At 45.9% G+C, this 20,096-nt stretch overlaps 1 protein-coding gene across 1 annotated transcript in view; it reads left to right on the forward strand.

Moving 5' to 3' along the window:
- The window catches only part of abcg8 (ATP-binding cassette, sub-family G (WHITE), member 8), a 65,549-nt gene extending 46,586 nt beyond the window's left edge, over positions 1-18,963 (forward strand). The window contains exons 11-13 of the mRNA XM_085980383.1: positions 298-565; positions 14,759-14,886; positions 18,276-18,963. Of these exons, the coding sequence (XP_085836509.1) occupies positions 298-565; positions 14,759-14,886; positions 18,276-18,413 (534 nt within the window). The 3' untranslated portion in view covers positions 18,414-18,963. The remainder of the gene's footprint in view (positions 1-297; positions 566-14,758; positions 14,887-18,275) is intronic.
- Positions 18,964-20,096: the final 1,133 nt, after the last annotated feature.

Genomic DNA, 20,096 nt, shown 5'->3' on the forward strand with positions numbered 1-20,096 from the left:
CCAGCGCCATAGTGTTAAAGCTTTATAAAAACAGTGGGGTAGAATTTCCAGTCAAGCTGTTTCTACAGGGTTTCTGCTAATTTTTCTCCAGAAGTTACAATGGACAATCGGGAGAACCTCCCATCGAAATTCTAGGCAAGTATTGGCTTCTCTACTGGTAAGGCAGCTACAAACAAGATGCATTATATCAGAAGCTGTGGTACATCAGAATGTTTTAATGTGATGGGGATGTCTACTATACTTAATTTGTAATCTCCATTTGTAAATAACTAATTGGCATTATCTTTCACCCTGCAGCTTTTGGGGGAACTGCCAGAACACACTGCTTTCGTAATAATCTACGGTGTGCCAATCTACTGGTTAGCGGCGCTCAGACCTGAGGCTAGTCCTTTCCTCTTGAACTTTCTGCTGGTGTGGCTCGTGGTTTATTGCAGCAGAGTAATGGCTTTGTGGGTCTCAGCATTACTACCAACACTGCAGTTATCTTCTCTAATAGGAAACGTCTGTTTTACAATTTTCTACTTAACGGGAGGCTTTGTTATTAGTCTAAAAAATATGTGGACAGGTAAGCATGTTTAAATTCAGCCGTAGAATGCTGTGTGAGTAATTTCTGATGTGCATGTTGTATTAGAACTATCTTAATATGGGCTCAGTTTCCTGCATGACACACCTCACAATTTCCCATAAGACACATTCTGGTCTTCAATAAACAAACCCCAACAAGCAGATCCATTATGTTTCACTCATTTGATTCAAAACTGATTCATTTTGGTTTAAAAATGTGACGTGTTTTAATGCATCTCACTCTGATATACAGCTCCATTGGGTTAATGATTTTCACCCCCCACCCCCATCTCCTCTCTTGAAGATGTTAAGATATGGTTAATTTTTAAAATTGTATTTAATTTCAAATTAGCTTCCGGGCTCAAAATTGAGTTCAACAATTTCAGATCATAATCACTGCTCCTATTTTTTTGCACAGCAGCTGTTGGTGGTAATGAATCTGCTATTGCTACTTGCACCTCCTCTAGACCCATCGTTTGTTTCTTTACTTGTCCCATTACCATCTCCTTTAACCTTGTACCATCATCCCTCTTGTCATTTAATCTCTCCTGCCTTCCACCCTATCACAGACCTTCCCTTTTGTTCTTTCCTCCCCTCCCCACTTTCCCTGCCTCTGCACTTGCTTAAAACCTGTTGCATCTCTAACTTTTCCCAGTTCTGATGAAAGGTCATTGACCTGAAACGTTAACTCTGTTTCTCGCTCCACAGATGCTGCCTGACCGGCTGAGTATTTCCAGCATTTTTTGTCTTTATTTCAGATTTCCAACATCTGCAGTATTTTGCTTTTGTAGCTTCCATGCCTTGTGCCTCTCTCTCTTTGCCCACTAATTGACATTGGCTGCTAGGTGGGTTGGTTGTAGTGGTCTCTGCCAAATTGGGTGGGATGAGGATGAAAGTGAGGGGGATGAGGGTTAGAGAGTTAAGGCATGTGAAAGTAAAGAAAGTAGAAAAAAACACAAGTTTGACAGTGTAGCAAATGTTGACGCAGTCGGAAGCTTCTCAGGTGAATTCTCATCCTCCTGTTCAAATCCCTCCATGGCCTCACCCCTCCTGATTTCGGTAACCTCCTCAAGCCTCTAAGAACTCTGCGTTCCTCCAACTCTGGCCTCTTACTTATGCCCCACTCCCTTCACCCCACCATTGCTGGCTGTGACTTCAGCTATCTAGGCCCTAAGCTCTAGAATTCCCTCCCTGAACCTCTCCACCCCTTTCTCCTCCTTTAAGACCCTCCTTAAAACCTACCTCTGTGACCAAGCTTTTAGTCAACCCTCCTAATATCGCTTCTTTGACTCGGTGCCAATATTTGAGCCTTGGGACGTTTTCCCACGCTAAAGATGCTATATAATTGCAAGTTGCTGTTGATGTTCAGTGTTTCTTGCTTATTCTGGTCGCATATCAATTGCTGTTAATACACCCAGCCAAAGACATTCATTTATTGGTAATTCTGTAATAATAACCTGTGATCTTTTCAATGTTAACTTTTATTAGTCATCACTTGTACCTTCATAGTCCACTGCTGCCATTTTCCCTGCATTTTATAAGAACATAAGGAATAGGCCACTTGGCCCCTCGAGCCTGCTCCGCCATTCAATAAGATCATGGCTGATCTTGGGCACAAAGCCACTTCCCCGCCCGCTCCCCATAACCCTTCACTCCCTTATCTTGCAAATATCTGTCTATCTCCACCTTAAATATATTCAATGACCCAGCCTCCACAGCTCTCTGGGGCAGAGAATTCCACAGATTTACGAACCTCTGAGAGAAGAAATTCTTCCTCATCTCAGTTCTAAAAGGGCAACCCCTTATTCTGAAACGATGTCCCCAAGTTCTAGATTTCCCACGAGGGAAAACATCTTCTCTGCATCTACCTTGTCGAGCCCCCTCCGTATCTTATGTTTCAATAAGATCACCTCTCATTCTTCTAAATTCCAATGAGTATAGGCCCAACCTGCTCAACCTTATGTTGCAAAAGCACAACAGAAACGGATGTTAATTAAATTATCCAAAATCCTAAGTGTGCTGCTGCCTTATAATAGCCAGATATTGTGTATTCTTCGCATGCCAAGTGCTTACTATGATTTTAGGTAAGTGAAAAAAGTAAATAAAAGTAAGTGCTTTGGCTGGTAATTAGAAATCTATTTTAAGAACAGAAAATGCTACACATGCATTGCAGATTGATCGGTATCTGAGAAAATCAGATTAAAGTTTTAGGTGGAACCCTTCATCAAAACTTTTCACATGCAGGGTTTTAATTAAAGGTAATCTTTCTTTCTGTTCCAGATGCTGAACAGCCAGTTGTGCATTTTCTATTTTTATTTCAAATTTCCAGTATTCAGTTTTCCTTTTTACATATAAATAACTTCCATCTGTATGCCTAGATCACTTCATTTTGTTAAGTTAGATGTTTAGGAAGTTTTTATATTTCGTGCTCTTGAGAGAATATTGGAACATTTTTTACGCTAGTATTTAGGATGATAAAGATGACACCAGATTAGATTTGGTGCAGAGTAACAATAAAGCTACATTCTGTCAGCCCTAATCTTGAAAATGATTGAACCCTTGTCTCCAATAATTTACACTGCACCAAGTGACTTTTCTCATTTTCCACAATTTCGGCAGATTGTGCAAGATGACACGTGTGGAGATAAAATTCATTTTTATTATGTGGACTTTTCTCTACCAAAGGGAGAAAGATTACTTCAATCATGACTTTAGCTATAATATAAAATGCTATTTCCCAGGAATCAATTGCATATTATCACTCCTTAAACGTGCAGAAATTATGTTAAAATTGTCAGTCTTTCAATCAGGATGTCATCAGATATCAACCACATAAAGTGCATTCTGCCCATTGATATTCAGCATGATACCTGCTGGCAATGGCAAAAGAAATGAGTGAATACTCAATAAAATTGTCTACACCTATTTCATATATTCTAAACAGAAATGGATATGTGAAAGTGACTTCAAGACACTATGGCTGGAATTTTTACCTGTGAGGCGAGTGGGTGCGGGGGGCCTGTGCAGTGGGTCGGCCTCACGCAGCACTCGGCGGCTCGCTGTCCACTTTGTCTTCAACTGAATTGGATCAACTGAGTTAGGCCTGAGGGTTTACCGGCCAATTAAATGGAGCAGGTTGGATGACATCATCGATGACTTGACTTGAGCTCAGATATTTAAAGGGGCTCCACACATCAGACTTGAAGGTTGTTGGAGGAGGATCACAGGTCTTTGGGAGAGGTGTGGTTGTTGAGACACTAAAGATTTTCGACCTGAGGCTTGAGGGAAAGCATGGAGTCCCAATGGCAGAATGCAGCGCTCAGATTCTCCGACTCCTGCCTGGAAGTCCTGCTCCAGGGAGTTCGAGCACGCAGGGACACCCTGTTCCCTGGGAACGGGCACATGAGACCGTCCAGTGAGACCATGAGGACATGGTTGGAGATTGCGGAGGAGGTCAGCAGCAGGGATGTAGTCAGGCGCTCCTGGATCCAGTGCCGCAGAAGGTTTAATGATCTCATGAGGTCAGGAAAGGTGAGTTCAGTGCTATATTCAGCTACATCTTGATGTGCGTGTCACCTCAACAACCCAATCTGCCTTCCCAAGCCTACTGCACGTCAATCCTCACACCGATCTACCTTGCAAGGTGCACCTATCCCTCACTCTCTCTGCACCTACTCACATCCCCATCTGATTAACCACCACTGACACTCGCCCTCATCCTAATGCAATCATAGGAAGTAACGCCACAGAAGGAGGCCATTTGGCAATGTCACGCCACTCCCTCATACAGATGTAGCCCATCCATTCCTTACACTCATTCTGTCACTCTCACTCAAAGTTCTCTTCTTTCCCTCCTTGCAGGAGAAGAGAGCCTAGAACATCCAGGAGAGGCAACCTACCGGAGGTGGCCCTCCAATTTACACCAAACTGGACTCCAGCAGAGGAGGAGGCACTGCAAATCAATTGCAGAGCTGCTGGCAGTGGGAAATGGAGAGAGGAGGACCTCCCAGCAACCTGGTGACGAGAATTAAATATCATACAGCCACATGGCATATAACCGTCACTCATGATGACTTGATGTCAGCAGCCAGTGAAATGTGATCATGTGCGTAATGGTTGTGATGAAATATGCCATTCATCAGGCACTCTGTATTCTCTGTGTTTGATTGTGCCTGTGACTGTGACAAGCAGGGGAGTTTAGTTTCAGTTTCATTTCCTTACCTGGATTGTATTGTGTGTAGGGCTCCGCCCATACCTGGCCCCTACTTAAGCAGGCCCCAGCGTGTCTCACAGGCAGTACAGCAGATCTCTGGATGAGAGACACTTCTCCACTGTGTATTACTTTCTGAGTTAATAAAAGCCTTGCTTTGCTCCGTTAACGTTGAGTCTCGGATTCATTGAGGCACATCAATTTTATTAACTCAATTTTCAACGCAATGGATCAACTCTTGAAACCCGAACGTTTGGATTTGGACCCGCATGCTTCCGACGCATCGGCACGATTCAGACACTGGTTTAAGTGTATGGAATTCTTCCTGGACAATTCCGCAGCCATCACAGACGCTACGGACGCTGAAAGTATGAAACTTGGAATCCTGCGGAATTGGGTAAGCCACCGGGTTTACCCCCTCATCCAAGACGCCGACACGTACCCGGCCGCCTGCGACATCCTAAAGGCGCATTACCAGCAGCCTACGAACGAGGTGTACGCTAGGCATCTGCTCGCTACTCGCACACAGCGACCTGGGGAATCGCTGGATGAGTTCCTAGTCACCCTGAAAACGCTTGGCAAAGACTGCAAGTGCCAAGATGTAAAAGCCGCAGTGTACACTGACGAGCTTGTTCGTGATGCCTTTATCACAGGCCTCAGCTCCACTTACATCCGGCAGAGACTACTGGAAAAAACGGGATTGGACCTGAAACAGGCTGTGGACACAGCACGATCCCTGGATGTGGCCCAGAGAAACTCGGACGCCTACTCTTCAGCCCGCGCCGCCCACGCCGCCACGTATGCACCAAGGGCGCCGCCATCTTGGAAGGCATCTTCCCCGCCCGGCAGCCCGACACCGTCGGGGCCCCGCTCTCCCCCCAGAAGCCCTACGACAGCCGCGACGCGTCGGGGCCCCAACTGCTACTTCTGCGGGCAGCCGAAGCACACCAGAAACCTGTGCCCGGCGAAAGGCACCACCTGCTTTAAGTGCGGTAAGAAGGGGCACTTCGGGAAGGTGTGCAGAGGGAACCCCGCTGGAAAACCCACCACCGCCGTGGGAGCGGCCATCTTGGACGCCATCTTGCCCGACCTCGTGGGGTCCGCCATCTTGTGAGCAGACAGCGTGGACGTCATCTTGTCTCGATCAGGGCCCTACAGTGGCATCGGTCACAGTGGACCAGACCAGACCGCACCCGCTATCCAAATCAATGGTGGACATCGAGGTAAACGGGTGCGGGGTTAAATGTTTAATTGACAGTGGAAGCACGGAGAGTTTTATCCACCCTGAACTAGCACAACAATTCTCTCTAACGGTGGTCCCTGCTCGGGGCACCATCTCTATGGCTGATAAAACCCAGACATCGACCATTATGGGTTACTGCGCGGTACAATTGTCTGTTAACGGAACTGTACACGATAATTTTAAATTACTAATCATGAAGAGTCTATGTGCGAGCGTGATCTTGGGCCTGGATTTCCAGTGCCACCACCAAAGCATCACGCTCAATTACGGTGGGTCCCAGCCGCCCCTCACAGTGTGCGGTCTGGCTACCCTGAAGGTAAAGCCGTCTTCGCTATTCGTGAACCTTACTCCCAACTGCCGGCAATAGCGACCAAAAGCAGGAGGTACAGCTGGGAGGACAGGCGGTTTATCGCGACCGAGATGGACAGGCTGCTGAGGGAGCGCGTTATTGAACGCAGCAACAGCCCGTGGCGCGCCCAAGTGGTGGTGGTGAGGGGTAGCGAGAAGAAACGGATGGTGATCGACTATAGCCAAACGATCAACATGTACACCCAACTAGACGCCTACCCGCTACCCCGCATATCAGAAATGGTGAACCAAATTGCCCAATACCGGGTGTTCTCCACCATCGACCTCAAGTCAGCGTACCACCAGCTCCCTATCAGACCAGAGGACCGCCCGTACACCGCCTTCGAGGCGAACGGACGCCTCTACCAATTCCTCAGAGTCCCCTTTGGGGTGACGAATGGGGTCTCGGTCTTCCAGAGGGAGATGGACCGCATGGTCGATGACCACCACTTGCAGGCAACCTTCCCCTACCTCGACAACGTCACCATCTGCGGTCACAACCAGCAGGATCACGACTCGAACCTCGAGAGGTTCCTGAAAACCGCACAAAAACTCAACCTCACTTACAACGAGGACAAGTGCGTTTTCAACACCACGCGCCTCTGCATACTAGGCAGCGTGGTGGAGAATGGGGAAATCGGACCAGACCCCGACTGATTGCGCCCCCTACGGGAGCTGCCCCTGCCCAACACTCCCAAAGCCCTGAAAAGGTGCCTGGGGTTATTTTCTTATTATTCCCAATGGGTCCCCAGCTACTCCGACAAAGCCCGCCCCCTCTTGAAAGCATCCTCTTTTCCGCTCTCTGCTGAGGCCCACGCCGCCTTCAAAAGCATTAAGCGGGATATTGAACAGGCCACGCTACAGGCAGTGGACGAGAACGCTCCCTTTCAAGTGGAAAGTGATGCGTCTGACTTTGCCTTGGCGGCCACCCTCAACCAGGCGGGGCGGCCCGTAGCTTTCTTCTCGAGGACCCTCCAAGGGCCCGAGATCAGACACTCCTCCGTGGAAAAGGAGGCCCAAGCCATCGTGGAGGCAGTGCGCCACTACCTAGCCGGCAAACGCTTCACCCTACTTACCGACCAGTGGTCGGTAGCGTTTATGTTTAATAATAAACAGAAGGGGAAGATTAAAAATGATAAGATTCTCAGGTGGCGGATCGAGCTCTCCACCTTCGAGTATGACATCATTTACCAGCCAGGGGCCCTTAACGAATCCCCCGACGCCCTCTCACGAGGGATGTGTGCCAGCACCACCGGGGATCGGCTACAGACCCTCCACAACGACCTCTGCCACCCAGGGGTCACACGGCTGTTCCACTTCATAAAGTCCCGCAACTTACCCTACTCGATTGAGGAAGTTCGGTCTCTGACCAGGAACTGCCGCACTTGCGCTGAGTGCAAGCCTCGGTTCTACCGCCCAGATAGAGCCCACTTAATCAAAGCTACACGGCCCTTTGAGCGGCTCAGCTTAGATTTCAAGGGCCCCCTCCCGTCAGTCGACCGCAATGTTTACTTCCTGAACATTGTGGACGAATACTCCCGTTTCCCATGCCCCTGCCCAGACATGACCAGCGCCACGGTCATTAAATGCCTCAACAGCCTGTTCTGCCTGTTCGGTATGCCGAGCTACATCCATATGGATAGGGGGGCGTCCTTCATGAGTGAAGAGCTACGCCAGTACATGCTGTCCAGGGGGATCGCCACGAGCCGTACCACCAGCTACAACCCCCAGGGTAACGGCCAGGTGGAGCGAGAGAACGGGACAGTATGGAAAGCAGTCACTCTAGCTCTAAGGACCAAGGGCCTCCCTATCTCCCGCTGGCAGGAAGTCCTCCCAGATGTGCTCCATTCGATACGGTCGCTATTGTGTACTGCCACTAATGCCACACCTCATGAACGAATGTTTGTCTTTCCCCGGAAATCCACCTCAGGCGTATCCATGCCGTCATGGCTCTCCACCCCAGGTCCGGTATTTGTACGAAGGCATGTGAGGGGCCACAAGACGGACCCTCTCGTGGAGTCAGTGCACCTACTCCACGCCAACCCCCAATACGCGTATGTCCGGCACGCTGACGGAAGGGAGGACACCGTGTCCATAAAAGACGTCGCCCCAGCCGGTAACGACAACAACCACGACAACAACAGCAACAACGATCACAGCAACTCTTACCCACCCACTATACTTTCATCACCCCCGGAAGAACATCGACCAACGGTGCCCCCACCAACTACCCCTTCAACAACCCTGGCGGCGCCCCCGGCAGAGACCCAGGAGGCCACCGGGGACACCCAGCCGACAGCCGCGGCACCACAACAGCTACGTCGGTCACAGAGGACTATCAAACCTCCGAACAGACTAAATCTGTAGAAGGGGTGAATGTGATGAAATATGCCATTCATCAGGCACTCTGTATTCTCTGTGTTTGATTGTGACTGTGACAAGCAGGGGAGTTTAGTTTCAGTTTCATTTCCTTACCTGGATTGTATTGTGTGTAGGGCTCCGCCCATACCTGGCCCCTACTTAAGCAGGCCCCAGCGTGTCTCACAGGCAGTACAGCAGATCTCTGGATGAGAGACACTTCTCCACTGTGTATTACTTTCTGAGTTAATAAAAGCCTTGCTTTGCTCCGTTAACGTTGAGTCTCGGATTCATTGAGGCACATCAATGGTAACGTTACCCATTCTTATTATAACACTTCTAATTCATCTCTTTACTGTCCCACAGGTCCATCAAGTGCCCCCCCCCCCCCACTTCCCAGCCGGAGGAGGAAGACGACTCCTCAGAGGAAGCTCCACTCTGAGGGTGCACCATCACCAGACCCATGCGCACCCAGTACCAGCGCAGATACACGCACCTCGGTTGGTCCTGTGAGACGTAGAGTCGTGTTGTCACCTGGTGTCTCACAGATCACAAGTGAGCAAGAGCAGTTGGTGGAGACAGGGACAGCAGTGGAGAGTCCAGGCTCTGCTCAGCTGCATGCAAATGCTGAACCTCGGGGACCGTAGACAAAGAGGTTGGTCTTGGAGGAGCAGCAACAAATGCGCGAGGCTCTGACAGCTTTTGCAGCCATGATGTGTGCGATTGTAAAGAGAATGGGGGAGTCCATCTCCAACATGAGCACCACCATATTGCAGGTGATGGTGATGATGTGCTGTTCCATGGAAAGGATGGCCACCTGCATGGAGCAGCAAATGCGCCAGTCAAACGAGAACATGCTTGCTGCGAACAACAGATTGCAGATTCTCATTGACCTCATCTTGAGGAAGGATACCAACATAAACTTGTGCGTTCATCGCCCCACTGTTGTGCAACAAGGTGCTGTCCAGCTCCTTGCTAGCAGGGAAGTGCGGGTGGCCCATGCGAGGGATGATGGTGACAGGAGACATGTAAGTGAGGGCTCGTCTCAAAGCACTCCCACTTCTCCCCCGTTGCCTCCCCCTCAGTCAGAGCACCACAAGCTGCCTCGGATCCCGATGGCCGAGTCTTCCCCTGCACAGTTACAGGAGGAGCAGTCTTTGACGGGACCCTCGTGGGCCCTAAAACCCAGAGGACATCCGCCAAAAGTGTCAAAGCAGTCACAGCAGGGAAGTGAGCAGCCTGCCTCTTCCTCTGCTGAAGCCACAGGGGTTGCACCTCGTAGAAGCACTCAGAAAAGGAAAAAGACACAATCGTAGGTGCACATGGGTGTTTGCCAAAATGTTAGTGTTAAGTTTCAGTTCTATTTATGACGCACATAAATTTATTTCTTTGCACTACTTTCCTGTCTTGTCCATTTTTGCCTTCGACTTTGGAAGTGGCTTTGTCACTTGGAGTGAATGGTGAGACATTACTTAACCTCGAGCAATGGGTGTTTGACAGGAATGGCTTGGCCATTGTAGGACTGCTTTGTGGTGGTGTTGGGTGGGGGGGCGAAGCATCTGGGAGCCATATGGGTGCACTGGTGCAAGTTAAGTAAATCGGGCCATGATGAGGCCATCCCCGGCCTCCCGGGCAGCAATGTGCACTGCTGCTGGTGCCATGTCCACCTCCGGTTCCTACTCCATCATGCGTTTCACCTGTTCCTCCTCCTCCTCTGAAGAGGCTGTGCGCTCTGTGCCTTGCTCCTCCTGCAGCTCCAGTCCTTGCTGCTGCGCTATGTTGTGCAGCGCGCAGCATACAACAATGATTCCGGAGATAACAACAGAAAATGCTTGAAACACTCAGCAGGCCAGGCAGCATCCATGGAGAGATAAAAAGAGTTAACGTTTCAGGTCTGTGACCCTTCGTCAGAATGATTCTGGAGACCCTGGCTGGTGCGAACTGAAGGGTTCCTCCAGATATGTCAAGGCATCTGAAGCGCAGCTTCAGCATGCTGATTGCTTGTTCTATGACACATCTGGTGGATATGTGGCTGTCATTATAGTGCTCCTCGGCCTCATTGCTTGGCCTCCTCAATGGTGTCATCAGCCACATCATCAGCGGATAGCCCTTGTCTCCAAGCAGCCAGCCGCTAAGTCTATTTGGAGGTGCAAAGAGCTGAGGGAGGGTGGACTTGCGCAGCACGGAAGAGTCATGACAGCTGCCAGGGAATCTGGCACACACATGCACGATCATCGCATTGAGGGAGTAGAAGCGCTTGCGGTTCACAAACACTCCTGGGTGATGTGGGGGTGCTTTGATGGCCACATGTGTGCAGTCGATGACGCCCTGCACCTGTGTGAAGCCAGCCAGAGCCGCAAAGCCGAGCACCCGCTCGGTAACACTGGCTTCATCAGTGGCAAAGTTTACATCATTGGCTGACTTGTGAAACATGGCATCGGTCACCTGGGTGATGCATCTGTGGGTGGCCAATTGCGAGATTCCACAAATGTCTGGTGCAGATCCCTGGAAGGAGCCTGAGGTGAAGAAGTTGAGGGTGGTGGTGACTTTGACAGCCACTGGTAAGGAGTGTCCACCAAGTCTGCTCGGCAGCAGGGCTTCTTCCAGCAAGCTACAAATGTCAACAACAACCTGGCGCGATAGACTGAGCCTCCTGATGCACTGCTGTTCAGTCATGTCCAGGAAGCTCATCCTTTGCCTGTATACCCTGTGTTGGGTGTATCGCCTCCAGCACGGTGCAGCCCTGTGCTGATCCCCCCTCTCCTGTGGAGCATCAGGTCGGTGAGAAGAAGGCTGCTGGTGTGGTTGCCACTACTGCTGGTGCTGTTGGTGCTGGGGCTCATCTTGGTCCGAATCTGAGGTCCAAGTTGAGACAGCATAAGTGGCACCCATGCTGATGTAATAGATGCCAGGTAAAGTAAAGATAAGAGGCACAATCCTCCAGTGACTAGCAATGTGGTGAGTGTGACTTCCAAGGTTGCAGAAATCACCTGCAAACTTCTGAAAGTTAAATCTCTGCACAAAATAGTGTCAGCAAGAGCTTTTCCCTTAAGCAAAGGTGTAAGGTATAAGTATTTATGTGCTTTTTCCAGCTTTCACTTAATAAAGTAGCACAATAGCCACTGAGCTTCCGCCTCCCCTTCACAGGCGAGGTTACCGAGGTGCGTGAATCCCGTGTGCAACCAGTTAAAGTTCAAACTTCATGTTAAAAAGGCATATAAGGGTCTGTAAGCGAGCAGTTAACAACCCCAGTGAAAGGTGGAAATCAGCGGGTTCCTGACACGCTGTCAATTTCAGCACTTTTAACCGCTGACTCATCCTAAACCCTCTGCAATGTGAAAATTCCAGCCTATAGTACATTTTAAACCTCTGAACCCTGTGATGAGATTGCTGATGGTGGTCACTCCCAAGTGACACCAAATCAGATTTAAAAACAAAAGTTCCATATAAAAGGGGGTAGTGCCAGAGGACTGGTGGACAGCTTATGTTGTTCCTATATACAAAAAGGGAGATAGAATAAAACCAGGGAACTATAGACCAGTCAGCTTAACATCGGTGATAGGAAAGATACTGGAATCTATATTAAAAGAAATGATAGAAGAGCATCTAAAGACAGAAAATATAATAAAAAATAGTCAGGATTCCGAAAGGCTAAGTCATGCTTAACTAACCTGATAGAATTCTTTGAAGAGGTAATGGAAAGAGTAGACGAGGGTAATGCAAAATATGTTATATACTTGGATTTTCAAAATTCCTTTGATAACATACCACATGGTAGGCTCATGATAACAATTAGGGAATGTAGGGTGAGGTGAAAAATAGCTGAATGGATAGCAAATTGGATAAAAATTGAAAGCAGAGAGTGAGGTAAAGGGTAGTTATTCAGATTGGAGAAAGTGGTGTTCCATAAGGATCAGAGCAGACCACTGTTATTCATAATTTACATAAATGATTTGGATTTAGGAATAAGTAACTCAATATCAAAATTTGCAGATGATATCAAACTGGGGGTTATAACCAACACTGAGGAAGAATGCAACGTAATACAAGAAGACATTAGAAAACTTGCAGAGTGGGCAGATAAGTGGCAAATAAACTTTAACATAGATAATGAAACATCACCTACACCATAGAAAATAAGAAACTGAATGGGGTAGAAGAGCAAAGGGATCTAGGGATACTGGTGAACAAATTATTAAAAACATCATCGCAGGTCAGCAAAGCAATTAAAAATGCTAACAAAGCACTGGGGTTTATTTCTAGGGGTATAGAATTCAAAAGTAGTGAAGTTATGTTAAACTTGTATAGAACCCTGGTCAGGCCGCACTTAAGAGTACTGTGTGCAGTTCTGGTCTCCATGCTATTAAAAAGGACATAGAAGCACTGGAGAAAGTACAAAAAATATTTACAAGGATGGTACCAGAACTAAGAGATTACAGCTATTGGGAAAGAGTGAACAGGTAGGGGCTCTTTTCTTTAGAAAAGAGAAGACCTGATCGAGGTCTTTAAAATTCTGAACGGGTTGGACAACGTAGATGTGGAGACAATGGGCCAGAAATTCGGGTCGGAGGCTTCCCGCGGATGCAAGCCCCCGACCTGCACTTACCGAGCACGCCTGCCGTTGAGCTGTGGGCCCGCGTGGGATTCTGATCCTGGGCCTCCTCCAGCTGCCGGTGTGCAGTGCTCGCGTATCCCAGCGGCGAAGTTAGTTTGCAGCGTCCCCTGTCAAATCTATGAATAGAGATTGGTCCCAAAACCTAAGTAAAACTTCAAATACATTTTTTTTAATCACATTTTTAAAAGAACTATAAATTACATAAATTAACTATATTTTAAACAAAAATTTAAATTTTTGAAAAAATTAATTAAAGTTTTTAACGGGGCTAAAAATAAACTTGCCTTTCTTTTAAAGTATTTTAAAATGGTAAACCTGTGGGAAAAATGTTTTCATTTTACTTAATTAACCAAAAGCAGGCCTTGCGCCTGCTTTTGTCACGTGCAGCTGCTAGGGACTTACCCGCACGGAGAAACCTGTTTTAAAAAAAAAAATCGGAAGTTCCAGGTCTACGCGCTGCCTCTCCGGTGCACGCGTTTGACCTCCGAAATCCTTCCTTCAAGGGAACAGAAGTTCCGGTTTCCAGCCGCGAAACCGGCACTTCGGCACTTCCATTGGCCTTACGGGTGAGTACACAGCGCGTACTCACCCGTGGGGACCCGAATTTCTGGCCCAATGTTTCCACTTGTGGGGGAATCCAAAACTAGGGGCCATAAATACAAGATAGTTACTAATAAATCTAATAGGGAAATAAGGAGAAATTTCTGTGATTAGAAGGTGGAACTCACTACCACAGGAAGTGGTTCAGGCAAATAGCTTAGATGCTTTCAGAAGGAAACTAGATGAGTACACGAAAGGAAAGGGAATAGAAAGATATGCTGAAAGGCTGAGATGAAGTAGATGGAATGGAAGAAGAATTGTGTGGTTTATAAACACCAGCAGATTAATTGGGCCAAATGGCCTGTTTCTGTGCTGTTTATTCTATGTAAGGATCAATTATTCTTTGTTTAAGTTCCTTGTAGAATGTTTAAATAAATAATAGTTTGGACCTACCAAGATGGACTTCTTCTACCCCTCTGCCAATGTGATGTCAAACTTTTATTGAGTTGTTTACATAGATGTCTGTGCCCCAACTCTTTTACCTGGTAGTAAAATGTTGAAACTTGATGAAAAGGATTGTTTTTGAGACAGCACAAATCAGAAACATTACCCTGACCCTTTGCTCTTGAATGCCTGTTACTGAACTAGATTTGAATCCGAACTGCCACAAGTTCAAGGACAGTTCATGTGTAACATCACATACATAAATTTTGTCTTAGTCTGTAAATGCTGTTTTATATGTTTCAAACAAACAAAAAATGCAATGTTACATCTTCTTAAAATTTCATTTTACAGTGCAGAAGGGTGACTGTGGGGGGAGAAAAACAAAGAAATAGATTGAATTTGAAAACTAACTTTATGTCTTTGTGCTTGATCACAGTCGCCTCTTGGTTTTCCAAAATGTCCTTCCTCCGATGGGGTTTTGAAGGTCTGATACAGGTTCAATTCATAGGATGTTTTTACTCTATTATGATAGGAAATCTTACCATTCCAGTCAAGGGCACAAATGTAAGTAAGAGCTATGCTGAAGTTATGTTGAGTCAAGCAAAATTGTTGCCAATAATAATGAGGAATGTAATATTAGAAGTTTCTTAACATTTGCATTTGATCAGGTATCACTTAAAAAGACGTATGGCAAAGACAATGGCATATAGAATTAAGGGGAATATGGCTACATGGGTAGACAGCTGGGAGCAGAAAACAAAGGATAAAGGTAGACTGAACTTTCTCATACGGAAAAGATCCGGTGAGTAGTTCTCCACAGAGATCGGGATTGTGGCTGCTCTTATATCTTCATAAATCATTTGGGCACAGGAATTGAGGGAGTAACATCAACATTTTTTGATTGCACCAATTGGGGAGGGTCTGGCAAATTGTGATGAGGATTGTGAAAGACTGCAGGAGGACATAGATGGGCTAGCAGGGTGGGCAGCTAGGTGACAGTTGCAAATAAATGTAGAAAAATGTGAACCAATATACTTTTGGAAGAATAATGGAAGGAAATACACCAAGATTTTAAACAGAGCATAAAGACCTTGGAGTGTTAATACATAGGTTACTAACATTGATGGTGCATGCAGATGAGGCCATAAAAAAGGCAAACGGAATCCTTGGTTTTGTATCCAGAGGCATACAATACAAAAACAAGGAGGTAATGCTGAACTTAAACAAGACCTTGGTTAAACTGCAGTTGGAGTTATGGAGGTCTTCAAGGTTATGAAGGGTTCTATTTATAGATTGCATCAGTTGGTCAGCAAGACGGTAATGAGAGGGCATAAATTTAAGATAATCACAAAAAGCATTAAACGGGAAGTTGGAATGTGCAATTCTCAGCCACAAACCATTTTTTCAAAGGCAATTGAGAATGAGATTAGGTGGTTGATCTGGAGAAAAACACTTGAACAGGCTTGATGGGTGAAATACCATGTTTCTGTGTTGTATGATTCTGTGGTACCAAAATGCTGTAGAAAAATTGGGCTTGAGTCATTACTGCTTAATGCTGTGCAATACTGTTAATTCAGCTCCTCAAATTGCTCCCACCGCTGTTGACAGACTGTAACCAGCTGTGACTCCCATCCCCCAAGTTATAATGATCTCTCCAGATGCAATTCAAGTTTGAAGGGATCAAATCTACTGGGTGTTTTTTTTTTATAGTGCAAGTGAACATCTGTCTATATAATGTATTAAACATCTATTTCTGTAATGCTATGTAAAACTGCACTTCCATTTCTAAATTCTTATCTTGACATTTATAATGGAAATTGCCTATGTAAACTTGTTACAGGAAACTTTACACCGACGGGACCGAGCTGTTGCCGATCTATCAAAACTGCCGGACATACAAAGTTAATGTTGAAGCATACGGAGGTTTTCATCTCTGTATCTGACAACAAACACTGTTGCTTAACAACAGCTTCTAAACAGTCGGCTGCAGCTGCAAGCGTCTCTAGGTGAAGCTGTTGCTATAGCTACAGACCTTGCAGTGCCTGACTGGGGGAAAAAAAGCAACGAGAACTAAAAAAACTTATAGAAAACGGCTCCTGATTTTTGCCGTTAGATCTAGCATTCCGGACATACAACCTCCGGATAAACCAAAGTTTCCTGTATACTGTAATTGCAACCTTGCAGCAGCGGTGGTGCTCTAGTGTAGTGCCTCAGTTATGTGTCTCCCATTGTCTCTGCCTGTACTAGAGAGAAACGCTTATGCTCAAACCAGCTCTCCTTATCGTCTTCCCAAATTCACACAAGTTTTGCTCTTTAATTAAAAATAATATAAAATCAAAGTATTATATTAAAATAAGGACCGAATGTATGACTTTAAAATAGGGAGTTACGTCTGTGCGTTCTTGTCTAATTATGCTCCATCCTCTAATCCACTTCACCTGAAGACTACACTTGGTCTTGAACATGTCAAAGGCTAGAGAGGTCAAGGAGGACGAGGAGGAATGATGTATTATGGTCACAGTCACAGAGAATGTTGTTTGTAACTGATTACGGCTGCTACAGAGCTGTGGAGGGGTAGATACCTGATTGGAGAGATTCAAACATCTGAGAAAGATGGGCACAGATCTGGGATGCAACAACTGATTCAAGGACTTTGAAGGGCAAAGGCAGGTTGAAGATGGGGTCGTAATTTGCAAGAAAAGAGGGGTTGAGGTTTTTTTTGCGGAGGGGTAGGTGACAGTGATTTTGAATACGCGGGTAATGATGTTTGAGGAGAGGGATCTATTTATAATGTTAGCTATCGGGAGTAGGGAGGGAGGGAGGCTGGATGGTTAGCAGTTTTATTGGGAATGGTGTCAAGGGAGCAAGAGGTGGGTCTCATGAATGAGATGAACTGAGATGGGAGAGAAACTAGAAAGAGCTGGGGATGAAAGGTGCTGGGCAGGTTTGGCTTGGTGGGCAAGGAGAAGAAGGGGAACAGCAGAAGCAACTGATTAGACAGCCTGTATCTTGATGAAAGGGAAATCTATGAACTTATTGATAAGCTAGTAGAGTGGGCAGACAGTTGGCAGATGTAGTTTAATGCGAAGTGGATTGCTCTAGCAAAGAGTTAGCAGAGATAAAATGGACCGAATGGCCGCCTTCTGTGCTGTAAACTAATAGTGGTTAGGTAACATCACGCTTATGTTCTAAAAACCTGTAATTGTAGGAGGAAGGGAAGACTGCGGAAGGTAATGACTTGGAGCCCTAGCTAATTTTGACATGGGGACACTAACTAATTGTAGTGCTCTCCAGTGCCATACTGAGATCAGATAATTCAATGCAGATCAAGGTTTGAACCTGGGTCCTTCCTGGTCTCTACGACTATATTTAAGGTTTACCTGCTGGGGTATATGAAGGGGAAGGTGGGAGTGGAATGAGGACGACACTACTAGTCATTTTTTACTTCATGTTAAAGAATCCAAGCACATTATGTCCTTTGATGCTGTACAACCTAGAGGTCTTTGACCATATAACTTAAACTTCATAGGATGCCACATTGCTTCTCTACACTAGCTGGGTTCTGGCACAAGAAAAATTGATGCACACTTAAGTGAAGCTATGGTTATTAAAACTTTTTTAGATTGATTCTCATTGACTGTTATTAGCGAATATGGACCCTGAAAAGATCAGTTGGAAGATAAATCTAAGGAAGATTTTATGTGTCAGCATTTCACATAAGAGACGATTTAGGCACTATATAAATGCAAGTTGTAATCTAGGCCTTAATTTAACCTTATTGTACAGTTAACCCAAATTGATTCAAAATCACTGAAGATAGTAGTCTGACCAACAAATAAGAAGAATATTTGTGTGGTTTTGTGTTATAAATACATGGGATCACAACATATCCAAGCCGACTGAATGACAACTAACAATTTTTTTTTCTCCCTTTTTATAATTTGATTTTCTAGGTAATTAAATCTATGGATATGGACTCGGAACCGCTGTACATGTGCTACCTCATCCTGCTAGCCATATGTGTTGGATTTCTGATTCTCTACTATGTGTCATTAAGGTTCGTCAAACAGAAATCAAATCAGGATTGGTAAAATACTATTACCACAGTTATTTCAGACTCACCGCACTCAAAGGATGGCCATTTCAAATAATTACAAGACTTCTAGTTTCCTCCACCCAGCCAGATGCTTCGGCAGAGAGTTGAGGGTGGAGTACATCAGATACCGGACATTGCTGCGTTGGCTTTTTGACATTGTCTGTAATTGTGCAGGAACTAGCTGATAATCAGCTGAAATAAGTTTTCAAGTTGGAAGTTTTAAATATCACAAACTTGTAAATTTTACCCACTTCCAACCAACTGTTTCTTTCAATTATATGGTTTGTATATAGAAAAAAAACTAAGAGACTAGTAAGAAATTAAAATAAAATTTAGTTTTAGATAGCTGGTACTGTGTCTATAACTTGTTAAACAGTTGAGACAGGTTTTAACATCAAATGGTATGTCTTGAGGGACATATGAAATATCACAAGGTGATGGAGAAAAAAGTAAGATCAATTTTAACTCGTTCAATTAAATATGTAGAGCCTGATGTAATTTCTTTGAATAAAGACAGGTGCATTGCATCGCTTTGAATTACAGAAGAGCAGTTCTGAAAATATTTTCAGGTTCCATGGCCCCCTTATTCACCGTCAATGTCTTGTGTGGTTAAGGTAATTATGGGATCAGGTGGTGAGTCAAGATGGTCTTCCAGAATAGTCTGGCTATCCCACTGCTCCCAGTTGTATATTTGACATGTGCAATTATTTCAAAAGTAAAAAGTTCAATTTAATTTTTGGACTCACTTTTAATGGGATTGCTTAACATAACAGAGGGCATTTCAGCAAACTTCATCAAGGCTCCTCTACGGTCATTGTACAGGCATGACTGGCTGCCTTTTTAAAAGTCCCATTGACTGGGATGAAACGGTTAATGCATTGAACCAATTCAATTCCTAGTGTGTGCTGACTTAGCTAACCTCAGCCACGTAGGCGGTGGGAGGGGGTGCCGTGGGTGCAGTGTGCTGCTGTCACTATTATTCAAGTGTTCTACTCTTGATTGGAATCCAGTGATCCCTTTTAGTGCATTTATATGGACTCCGATGCAACGGCCTCCACTATTGAATAATCTGCCAATGTTCACTGTTTAAGTACAGACATAAAGGCCCTGATTTTTACTCCGGCGGGGTGGGTGACTGGGTGAGTTAGACACTCACCTGCTGCAGCAGAAAGCAGGCCCAGGCTAATTCAACTCCCAGGCCTCATTAACATGCCACGGTTCCACTTCCCATTTACAGAACGGGCAGGAAGCAGTTGCCGGCCTGCAGAAAATCAGGCAGCCCATGGCCAGCTTGCAAGTAGCTCTGCGGAAGAGTTTTCGCGCGAGCAAAGGGGAGTCTGGGGCAGGGGAGGCCTGAACTTTCCTTGTGAGGCCTGGAGCAGCACTCCTGTCCATCCTAGTCCCAGAAGGAAAGTAATAGCTTAAATGGCTTCTTCAGGTCCCGGATCCTCTACTTGCTTGATTTTACCCATCGGGAAAGCCGGAGCTGCTTCCCTGCTCAGGCCAGTGTCAACAGAACAATTGGGGCACAATGACATCATTGAACCTTATTCTGCATATGTCAATGAGGACCCTGTCAGTTTTATAGGGGGGTGGGGGAGGTGGGCTGCTTATCCGCCCGTCTAGAAGCCCGAGTCAAAATTTCGGACGGCAGGATCTGGGCGGCTCCAGGGTGGGG

The sequence above is a fragment of the Somniosus microcephalus genome, chromosome 3 (assembly GCF_052327205.1).
Source record: "Somniosus microcephalus isolate GS21.2 chromosome 3, FLI_Smic_1.0, whole genome shotgun sequence".
Classification (NCBI taxonomy): domain Eukaryota; kingdom Metazoa; phylum Chordata; class Chondrichthyes; order Squaliformes; family Somniosidae; genus Somniosus; species Somniosus microcephalus.